The sequence below is a fragment of the Plecotus auritus genome (genome assembly GCF_963455305.1).
Source record: "Plecotus auritus genome assembly, chromosome: 3".
Taxonomy (NCBI): domain Eukaryota; kingdom Metazoa; phylum Chordata; class Mammalia; order Chiroptera; family Vespertilionidae; genus Plecotus; species Plecotus auritus.
The window spans coordinates 91,065,611-91,077,798 of NC_137772.1; the positions used below are offsets into that span (position 1 = coordinate 91,065,611).

At 38.0% G+C, this 12,188-nt stretch overlaps 1 protein-coding gene across 1 annotated transcript in view; it reads left to right on the plus strand.

The window, feature by feature from the left end:
* GTF2F2 (general transcription factor IIF subunit 2) overlaps positions 1–12,188 on the plus strand; it is a 166,374-nt gene that overhangs the window by 67,753 nt on the left and 86,433 nt on the right. The window contains exon 5 of the mRNA XM_080658624.1: positions 6,561–6,642. Coding sequence (XP_080514750.1) covers positions 6,561–6,642 — 82 coding nt within the window. The remainder of the gene's footprint in view (positions 1–6,560; positions 6,643–12,188) is intronic.

Here is a 12,188-nt window from a genome sequence, read left to right on the forward strand (position 1 = left end):
GTTTTTTATATAGGATTACAGCATTCATATCTTTTATAAAGCTGTATTTTATTTCTGGGTTTTATTCAGCCTCTTATTCGTGAAAGCAACTTTGAGATTAGAGATTATGATTATTTATACAACATCATAACATCATGCCCATATCTGTAGTTAAGAGCTTTTTATATTGGATTAAGTATATGTGTGGTGTAACAAGTGAAAAGGAGATTAGCATGAAGTATAGGAGGAATGATAACTTTTGAACTTGCTTTGAAAGTATTAAAATAGACAAATGTTTGTTTTTAAAATGCTCAGTCACTAAGTTATTTCTTTTATCACAAGTCTGTTATGGTTTATATAGACTCATATAACAAACTCTACATACTTATGGCCACTGCCTTTGATTGTTATACCATGGCTAACCACTTTCCTTTCTATTCCTAGGCCCGGGGTCGACAAACTGCGGCTTGCGAGCCACATGCGGCTCTTTGGCCCCTTGAGTGTGGCTCTTCCACAAAATACCATGGCCTGGGCGAGTCTATTTTGAATAAGTGGCGTTAGAAGAAGTTTAAGTTTAAAAAATTTGGCTCTCAAAAGAAATTTCAATCATTGTACTGTTGATATTTGGCTCTGTTGACTAATGAGTTTGCTGACCACTGTCCTAGGCAATCACTTTTGTAATTCATAGGTACCCTTTGATCAGCACTACAACATCCCTTTCTTTCTCCCAGTCTGTAGGGGAAAAGTTGAAGAATAGTAACTGTGAGTGAAGAAGTTGAAATGTTTTCTAAATTCTAAATCTAGTTCTCAAAATAGGTTACAGTATTTGGTTTAAAATTGGGAATTCCCAGGGCATTAGGCATATTTGTAATTTGAATATTACTATAAGAAAACATATTACATTAACAGATAACTTTTGGGAATATTTATATGACTGCTCATTTGTTACTTTTGAAGTAAATAATCAAATCCTAACTCTGTAAGTTTACTGAAATCTGAGCATGATCTTTTACTCCTAAAATTTCTGAAGATTAAATAGAGATTAGAGAATGAATTCACAAATTTGAATAAAGATTTCCTTCTTAATTTAAAGGGACTGCAAGTTTGCCTAACTGGCTTGTTAAGATGCCAAGTAGTTTCTGTTATTGGCCTTACCTGTGAATCACAGGCAAAATCTGCTAGGAAAAGAATTTAAGAGAGGATAATGGCAACTACTAGGAATATTGAAAATGATTTACCTTTTAAATGCACCTGCTCTTCATTACTTTTCCAGACAGGGTAGACAGATTTGATATAAGTGTGAATCCAGAAAAGTAGCTTCAGAAGTCTCGTGGATCAGTCCAAAATCTTGGTTATTAGCCCACTCATCTGTGTTTTAACTTGAGTTGTAAGTACTCTTAAAAGCCTCCATGTTGAACTGGATCCAGAGTGGTCTTGTGGAAATGAATGCCTGTAACTTCCTGATGCCTAACATGTTCCTAACATACCGGCTCGAATTACTTACATGCCAATGCTAATAAGCACCCTTCCTGCTTGCTTATTACTTTAACTTGTTCAAACTAGGGATGCCCTTAACTTGTAAAAAGTGCCACTTAATTCTCTTGAATTCTTCAACACAGAGTATATCTCCTATTGAGATATAGAGTAGAAAGGTTCAGCTTAGAGCAGAAATTTGTATATTATCAGGTCTTGGGCAGCTTCTCAACATTTTGTCAGTCTAAGAAACATTTTCTCCCTAATTTCTACTCAAATAAAATTATATCTAGATCTTTTAGAAAGTGTTAGCTCAAACAAAATAAACACTGATGAAATAATAAAACTTCCCCAATTAGATAGGAAGGCCAGTTATATGTTTCTTTTCTTTTTTTTTAAGAGATCTTAGAGATTCCAGTAACTTCATTGCTGAGGCCCAGAGATGTGAAATAATGTCTCCAAAGTAACACTGCTATTTATGACAGCATCAGACATCTGTCAGTTATTTTTATGGGATGTGCTTTGTATACTTAACTTTTAAAAATCTTCCTTCCAATTTTTATAGATAAATAAAATACCATCACCAAAAGTGTGTTCATACTCATTAAGATTCTTTTTGATACAATTGGCAGAAACCAATTAGTAAAACAATTTAGCAAAAAAGGAGGGGTGGAGAGTTAGGGGATAGAATTTAAAAAGTATTTGGAATAGTTCCCAGAATCCAAAGATGATTTGAACAAATAGCTAAGTCTAGGAAAAGGTAGGAATTGAGCCATTCCAAGACTTTCAGTAAAATGAGCTTAAGTGGCTTCTCTTAAAAGTGGTGTCATGACCACATCATTCTAGTGATTTCTGGTGTGGTCCCTTAGTTTAAAATTTCAAGTGAGAGAGAGGCAGAGATGAAAGCCATTGCACACACTGTTCCCACAGCCTTCAGTGCCCTTCTGATTTGCCTACCAGTCGAAATCCTGTCCATTTTCCAAGGTCCAACACAAACATTGCTTTCTCTATCACAGCTCTTTGTGATCCCCAGCTAGACATAGTGTGTGTGTGTGTGTGTGTGTGTGTGTGTGTGTGTGTGTGTGTGTGTGTGTGTGTGTTATGTGTGTGTGATTTCCAGTACTCTGTGTATGTCTTTATCTTATAGTCCTTATTCATTAACAGATTCTACTTTATACTAGTACAGTAGAATCGCATACCCGTATGGAAGGACCTATACTCAGTCAGTTAAACTCAAAGGTAGGGAATCATAAAATGATATTAATATGCATTCCTACTGCCTTAAACATTATATCTTAAAACTTATAAATGTAAATTTAGTTACCAATGTTCATGTAGGTCATTGCTTTCAATATAGTATGCTGATTGAGCATCTGCTTTTTCTTGTGAAAATTAAAACTACAGTTGAGTTAGATTTTCAATTTTGATTTCTTTAAAAAGGAGCAAGAACTTAGACACTGGGAAACAAATTGAATGCAGAATCTTTCTAGACTTGTTTCTTAGAAGCATCTCCCTTCCACATGATTAATGGGATTATGTAGTATATAACCAGATTGCGTAATTACTAACAGAGCAAAGCTAGCATAAGTGGATTCTAGCATAGTTGGAGCAGAAGGGTGTGTGAGTGCTGGAGATTAACCTGCCACCCACTAATGCAGAGTAAGCTGTGGGCACCTGTCATATTTAAATGAGGGGAGTTGAGAATCTTGGTAATCTGGAAGTATGTTAGGAGGAGGTTTTTCAAAAGTGCTTCTAGGGTATTATAATGATTTGTATACCTATCTTATCATCCTACTAGACCAGCAGCTCTGAATATATGATCTGGAAACTGCTGGGGACAGGAGTCCTGAAACCCTTTCAAGGGGTCTGTGAAATCAAAACTACTTTCATAATAATGCCAAGGCTTTTATGTCTTTTTCACCCTGATTTTCTAAACATTTTTCAGTTTTAGTGTTCAATACGGTAAATATTGGTGGATAAAACCCACATAAATGAAAACTCTTGGTCCTTAATACTTTTTAAGAATATGTGCCACAGACCATTTGTGATTAGCTGTAACAGACTCCACTCCTTGAGGGCAGGAGCCATGTTTCATTTATCTTTGCTATTCTTGATGTGTTTTTGCATTATCTTTTACTTGAAAGGCACTCAGTAAGTATCTGATACATGTCTGAGCAAAATAATGGATTATTTTTTAAGTATTTATCGTTTTTCAAAATGGGCCAACAAAGTAGTCTCAAGAAAGGGTTCCTATATTTAATAAATATGATCTATAATTAACAGCATTGGTATTCAAGTGCTTTAAGTAATTAAATATAATATTTAATACTTTTCCCCTAAAATCTTAAGCAATGTCTTGAGGAAGGAAAGAAGCATGCTTTAGTGGAAAGAATATGAAAATGTGTTCCTGTGAAGCTTTAAGGTATATGAAGGCTTTACACTTCGCTTAGTGAGCTGTATCATAAATAAATCGGCTTTTTAATTTTTATTTAAGAGGAGAAGGGAGAAAGGATAACAGTGAACAGAGATGTGACATTAAGAGCAGCCAATTAATCGGTACAAAGACTTCTCTTTTCCCTTAAGAAGCATTTAAAAGCTATTTTAGATTTAAAGAAAAAGTTATATTTTTGTTTGAAAATGTGATATAATGGTCATAAAACTATGGTTTTGGAAAGTGAATTTTATTGCTTTGTGGGAGTGACCCTGATTAAAGAATAGTGATGAGAGTGGTGGCCATGTTAAAATGGGCCAGGTGCTTTGGACACTTCTTACCCTTCCCAGTGTTATATGGAGAATATTGAAACTAGAAGTTAAATTAGCCTGTTCATGTCCAGTAGTAGATACTACTAAATAGGTAAGGAGCATTCCCAGGTGGTATTAGGTACCTCTTGTGGTATTCAACATTAATAAACACATGGATCTATATAAACAAATTTTTTTCAGGAACAGTTTTCTAGATGTATTTTGTTTTTTAAAAAGTATTGTTGCCCTGGTTGGTGTTGCTCAGTGGTTAGAGTGTTGACCCACACACCAAAGGGTCTCTGGTTCGATTCCTGGTCAAGGGCATGTACCTACCTGAGTTGCAGGTTCTATCCTCAGCCCCTGTTGGAGATCGTGTCTCTCTCACATTGATGTTTCTCTCCCCCTCCCTTTTTTCCACTCTCTCTAAAAATATATGGAAAAAAATATTCTTGGGTGAGGATTAACAAAAAAAAGGATTAATATGTGTTTTAATAGTGTGCTTTTCTAATACATTTATGATGCTTTATACATTGAAATTTCCCCAAATCTTGTTATTGTTAAGTTGGTTTTCTAGATAGAACTTTCAGCTTCAGTGAGAAGCAAACTTGAATATAAGATTTGTTTTTGTTTTAAGAAAATTGAAATTCTAATCTTATTAAATCCATTAATAGGAAATTTTTTAGATGTTTTAAATTTAATATAAAATAATTAATAAAATAATTAGGGGCTTATTATTTTCTTCCTGGCATACTTTGATGTAAGGTAGGCATTTCTCATCATTGCTCTTTTTTTGTCATCTGACAGGTGGTTCTTGAGATTTGTTGCGTATGTTGCCCTGATGGACTCTTGAACCATTGAATTACATACTGTGTTCACAATTGTTGCATATGGGCTACCACAGGGAGTCTCCTGGATTTTGAAGACAAAATTAAGAAAGGTCATGACCCTATGAGAGTTTTTCTAGTATAAATCTTATAAGTGCGGTTCTGTCTGCACTTTATAATTTGGTCAGTTTATCTCTCTCCCCCAGGGAACTGCATGTTTCCTGCAGATAGTACTGTTTCTTAATCATCTTTGATTACACAATGCCTAGATGGTGCCCTTCACATAGTAGGCATTTAGTTAATGTTAGAGTAGTGCATAGTCATTCACCCTGAAGAGCTGAATCATAAATGCATGGCTGATGGGCCAAAGGATTTCCTGATTCTATTCTCAAAACCTGGGTGAATTCTCACAGAAATATGACTGAGCCATAGCTTTTTCTAACTATAGTCATACATTTCCAGACTGTAGCAAAGCTGATACTCTCATGGGATAGTCATGTATATTATCAAATAAGATACAGTATTTTAAGTAACTTTACCACAATGCTTGGTGCCTAGTAGGCACACAGTAGTGCTATCTTTTGTTTCCTTTTTCTGTTTCTCTTGAATTTTGTATGAGGGTCACCAAGAAAAATCTTTTTAATGGTAGGAAAAATTGTCCTTCTGTTTGGACAATTATTCATAGCACTTCAGCATCTAGTTTGGACACACCCAAATTAATGATTCTGCTGGAAAGAGAAGTCAGAGCAACTAGCAGGCAGAACTGGTACACAGAATGACCTAGACAATGGACCTGCCCAGTTTCACAATATTTTCTAGGCTGGTTGTTCAAGTCAATGTGTATTCTAGGATTTTATTTACATATATATGGATGTATACACATGCCTGTATATATTCAATTTTTAAAATTTTATGTCCTTTTAAGCTATTCTCTTGAGAAAGAGCTAAGAGTAATAAAAGCTATTTTATTGGCAAGGAGTTGCAACAGCCCAATAAATAAACCTGACAGGAGCCTGTTTTTTTACTAGCCAAGAATAAAGTTTTTCTCTATTCTGACCAGTGACTCTACTATAAACTTTAAAATATTCATTTTGAAAAAAATGAACAAGATAGAAACAGACTCATAGATACAGAGAACAGACTGACAGTTAACAGAGGAAAATGGGATGGGGAGGATGGTGAAACAGGTGAAGAGATTAAGAAATACAAATTGGTAGTTACAGAATAGTCACAGAGATGTAAATTACAGCATAGGGAATATAGTCAATAATAAGAACTATATGAGGTCAGGTGGGTACTAGACTTATCGGGGGTATCACTTCATGAATTATATAAATGTCTAACCACTATACTTGTATACCTGACACTATTACAGAATAATACTGAATGTAAACAGTAATTTTAAAATATATTCCTTTTATTTCTTTCATTTTTATTATTTCTTTTATTTTATTATTACTGTGGGTAATGTGTCAGAATACAATCTTGAATATGATAAATGTTAACTCTGATACATTTGTTATTTTTTTCTTTCCATTCAAGATAAGCTTTCATTGGAAGGAATAGTGGTACAAAGAGCTGAATGCCGACCTGCTGCAAGTGAAAACTACATGAGATTAAAGAGGTTGGTGTTTTTTAACTTTAAAATAATACCTGATATTTCCTTTTAGGGATTGAAATGCATATGTTAGATTGCCTATTGACTGCAACTATGGTTATAATTGAAAGGGTTTTCAAAAGCTGTTTGGTTTTAAAACCAAGTAAGAACAAACTTCCAGTTATAAAATAAGTCATAGGGCGGTAGTTTACAGCAGGGTGACTACATTTAATAATACTTTATTGCATATTTGAAAGTTGCTAAGAGAGTAGATCTTAAAAATTCTCATCATAAGAAAAAATGTTTTGTAATCATGTATGGTAACTAATGTTAACTACACTTATTGTGGTGATCATTTTGCAATGTATATGATTATCAAGTCATTATGTTGAACAACTAATACTACACCTAAAAATATAATGTTATATGTCATTTATACTTCAGTTTTTAAAAACCCCAAGTAAGAGTTTCTTTGGCAAGGGAACTTTCAGAACATGGGTTGTTTATTTGTGGTATTTTAAGATACTGTGTATTATAACAGGGAATCAAACATTTTAAAACTTCTTTTTCTAGTTATCCATATAAATCTTGATTTTCCAAAGCTGTGTAATGATATCTTTGTACTATTTTATTTTCAAAGGTTATAATCTTCCCATAATATCTAAAATACTATACTGTATAAAGCAAGTGTATTACTAGAATATCATCCTTTACTTTTGATCTGCAGAGAACATTTTATAAACTTATTACTTTGTTAGAGCTTTTGCTTTAGGGTCCTCACTTTCCCACTTTTGTATGTGGCTAACATTTTGTAATATTTAAAGATAATGATTACAAATTCTTGATACTTTAAATTTTTTGACTTTCAGAGTCAGCAATTTTTAAACCCTAAAGAATTGTATTATACTTTTATAGTTTATATTGAATGTATTTCAGCCCCATATAGTTTAGAATCATAAATTTGTTTGTATCAGTACTTACTATGTGAAACAAAACAGACAAAATTCTGCCCTGTGGAACTTCATTTTAGTAGACTGTAACTACACAGAGCTGGTAGTTGAGAACACCTGTTGATGTGGTAGTGGCAGCCTCTCAGATTTCATTATTCTCATTTAGGGGCTGGTTGAGCTGGATCATCTCTAAATTGCACATCATCTTTTTAATTTTTCTCCTTTTCTCAATTAGAGTTTATCTCTTGGGAATAAAAAAAAGACTGGTTTTCTTGTCCAATAATTCCTCTAATTTAAATGCCTCCCCACAGCAAATAAAAGTATGACAATCAAAATGAAAACATTTTTATAACTTTGGAACTTAGGCAGAAGATGTTTCTCTCTTTGTTTTTAGCCTGTAAAGTCTTTTTGAAGATTTGTCTTCAAATAACTACTGAAATTGGAAAATGCAAAATCTGGTTACTCAGCTGCCAAGATTTTTTTTTTTTTAATATATTTTATTGATTTTTTACAGAGAGGAAGGGAGAGGGACAGAGAGTTAGAAACATCAATGAGAGAGAAACATCGATCAGCCGCCTCCTGCACACCCCCCACTGGGGATGTGCCCGCAACCAAGGTACATGCCCTTGACCGGAATCGAACCTGGGACCCTTCAGTCCACAGGCTGACGCTCTATCCACTGAGCCAAACTGGTTTCGGCTCAGCTGCCAAGATTTTCTTTAAAGATTTCTGATAATGAGCAGACAAGTCACTGGTGCTTATGAAATGGCTGCTTTTTTCTTAACAAAAAAGAAATTAAAATTGTTTAGCCTTTAGAGTGTGTGAAAACACCAGCCATTGCATATTTCAGTTACTTAAGTGACTTAGGAAATAGGGTGCTTCAGGAGATGATAATCATCTGAGTTTCATAAAACAGATACCTACCGTAAGTTTTGAAGAGGTAGAATTTTTTACCACGTGGGAAAAGACAGGAGTAAGAACACTCTACACAGAGATATAAAGGCACAAAGACTAGGGGAACACAGTAGAGACTTGCTTATAGTTCTGCAAGCCTGGAATGCAGGATTTGTTGTAGGCAGAACAAACAGAAGCTCCAGCCCAGAACTTTTCTTTGAACTCCAAACTTATACACCCCAAAGCCTGGTTCATTGTCCAATAGATATTTCGAATATGTCAAAAATTGAACTTCCCATCTTTCCCCAAAACCCTGCTCCACCAGCAGTCTTTCTCATTTGAGTTAACTCTGCCCTCCCATTTTGTCAGTCCAGAACCTTGATCACATTCCTGACTCTTCTCTCACACCCCACATCCAATGTGTCAGAAAAATCTGATTAACACTACCTTTAAAATATTACACATCTGCAGTCTCACCGTTTCTCATCATCCACATGATCTGTCATTTCTCACCTGGATCACTGCAATAGCCTCCTAGCCAAGTTCCTGCTTCCACCTTTACCCCACTGTAGTCTGTTGTCAGCACAGTAGTCAGAGTAGTTCTTTTAAAATCTGTCAAATCATGCCATTACTCTGCTCACATGTCACTTGCAATGCTTGCTGTATTATTCAGAATAAAATGAAAGCCCTTGCAGTTGTGCGGGGTCCTACATGATCACCCTTTCATTCCTCCCCCTTCTCTCCACATTCATCTCCTAATCTATACTAATAAAAGGGTAATACGCTAATTAGACTGGTTAGACTGGACATCTTCCAGTTGTCCAGTCCTCCTTCTGGACAAAGCCATGGTGGCAGGGGCTGAGGCAGAGGAAGTTGGGGCAATCAGGCCGGCAGGGGAGAGCAGTTGGGGGGCGGCGATCAGGTTGGCAGGGGAGGGCAATTAGGGGAGATTAGGCAGGCAGGCAGAGTGGTTAGGGGTGGTCAGGCAGGCAGGCAGGTGAGCAGTTAGGAGCCAGCAGTCCTGGATTGCGGGAGGGATGCCTGACTGCCAGTTTAGGCCTGATCCCACCAGGATCCTCCGAGGGGTCCTGGATTGGAGAGGGTGCAGGCTGGGCTGAGGGACACCCTCCCCCTCCCATGCACAAATTTCAAATGCCGGGCCTCTAGTAGTCCATAAGTACTCTAGGCACACTTCTGTATTAGGACCTTTGTTTTGGATGTGCTTTTCTGCTTGCAACATATTTTTTCCAGATTAACTACATGGCTCAACTCCTCGCCTCTTTCAAGTCTCTTTTCATATTCTACTTTAATAAGGCCCACCCTGACCATGCTACTTCCTTCTATACTTGTACTTTCTTCATAGCACATAACACTTTCTAATGTATGTACCCTATAACTTATATTTATTGCCATCCTTGCTCTAGTGCAGTTTAAGTGTTTGAGGACAGAATTGGCAATTCAGTACTTGAGATATCCTGTACCTAGATATATCACACACTAGAGGCCTGGTGCACGAAATTCATGCACAGGGGGAGGGGCGGTGTGTGTCCCTCAGCCCAGCTTGCACCCTCTCCAATCTGGCACTCCTCGAGGGATGTCTGACTGCCTGTTTAAGCCTGATCCTTAAACAGGCAGTCGGACATCCCTCTCACAATCCAGGACTGCTGGCTCCCAACCACTCACCTGCCTGCCTGCCTGATTGCCCCTAACCGCTTCTGCCTGCCAGCCTGATAGATGCCTAACTGCCCTCCCTTGCCAGCCTGGTCGCCCCCAACTGCCCTCCCCTGCCAGCCTGGTTGCCCCTAACTGCCCTCCCCTGCAGGCCTGGTCGCTCCCAACTGCCCTTCTCTGCCGGTCCAGTCACCCCTAACTGCCCTCCCCTGCTGGCCATCTTGTGTCCAGATGGGGGTAGACATCTTTGACCACATGGGGGTGGCCATCTTGTGTGTTGGAGTGATGGTCAATTTGCATATTACCTCTTTAATAGATAGGATATGCTCAAAGTTTTTCAGGGGTGCCCTGACTACCTGCTTCTTAACGACATTCAAGTTTTTTATAATCTGGCTCTAGTTTCACTTTCTGACTTCATTTTCAAATAATCTCCTTTACCTAGACATCAGATGGCTGTATCACACTACAAATTGTTACCCCAGATGTTCTAGGCACTTCTACACCTTATGCCTTTGTTACATGCTGCATATTCTACCTACCTTCTGCCAAGATCCTTCTGAACCTTTAAAACCAAACCAGTTGTCACTTAGGGAAACTTTCTCATAGCTTCTACTCCCCACTCCAGCTAGGATCTGCCACCCTCTTTTTCTACATTCCACATACTTATTTATTCTTCTTTAATGGTTTATATAAATGTCTGTTTTCTACCGTTTACTTGAATGTAGTTGCATCTTCTACAAAATTATGAACTTCATAAAAATAGGGACTGAATTTTATTTTTCTTCTCACTCTTCCTCCCTCTTTTTTATATTCTCTGCACTTAGCATAGTGTGTTTCAAATATTAAAAACCCAAAAAAATTTGTTGGGTTGAAATAGAAACTCCAGGTATAAAAACATAGGACTCAACAACACTCAGCTTCTTTAATTTTCTTACTCTGAGCTGCACTTGAAACCTGGAGTTGATTTTTCAGTCCGTATACACATTAATGTATGCACACGTGTGCATATGCATGCACACACATCTTGCTTTGAGAAGAGGAAATGATTATAAAACAAATGTAAATCTATTTCATCAACAATTAAGAATTTTTTTCAGCCAAAACCGGTTTGGCTCAGTGGATAGAGCGTCGGCCTGCAGACTGAAGGGTCCCAGGTTCGATTCCGGTCAAGGGCATGTAACTTGGTTGCAGGCACAACCCCAGTGGGAGGTGTGCAGGAGGCAGCTGATCGATGTTTCTCTCTCATCGATGTTTCTAACTCTCTATCTCTCTCCCTTCCTCTCTGTAAAATATCAATAAAATATATATAAAAAAATTTTTTTTTCAAAATATAAAGTGTTGAATAGTCTTCCATGTATTTATCAAAGACCTTTTCTTAAGTCAGTAAGGTTTTTTTTGTTACTCAGTGAGTTTTTTTCTATATTGTATTTTAGCAAATAGCAGTTGGTACCATAAATGGGTATATTAAAAAGTGTATTTTATATCTATATATATATAAAAGCCAAGCAACCAGAACGCCAGAACAACCGGTCGCTATGGTACGCACTGCGCCCGGCCGGATCAGGGGCGGGGCTGGCCGGCCAACTGCCCTTGGCCCCTCCCCCCAGCTGGCCCTGCCCTCATCGGCCCGCAGCCCCTCCCCACCACCGGCCCGGCCCAATCAGCCCACATGGGATGGGGGCGGCCGGACCCCACCCGTGCACGATTTCGTGCACCGGGCCTCTAGTCCTATATAATAAAGAGGTAATATGCAAATTAACCCTAAGCCCTCACAAGATGGCTGCCTACGACCAGGCCGGCCGGGGGGCTAGTGAGGGATGGCCAAACGATTAAACAAGCAGGCTGCATGGGGTGACGAGGCTGGCAGAGGGTTTAGTGAGGGATGATCAAGTGACTGAACAAGCAGGCTGCGTGGGGCAACCAGGCCGGCGGGGGGAGGGAAGTTGGGGGCGATTAGGCTGGCATGGGGGGCAGTGAGGAGCGACCAAACGACTGAACAGCAGGCTGCATGGGGCGACCATACCGGCAGGGAGGGTAGTGAGGGATAACCAAATGACT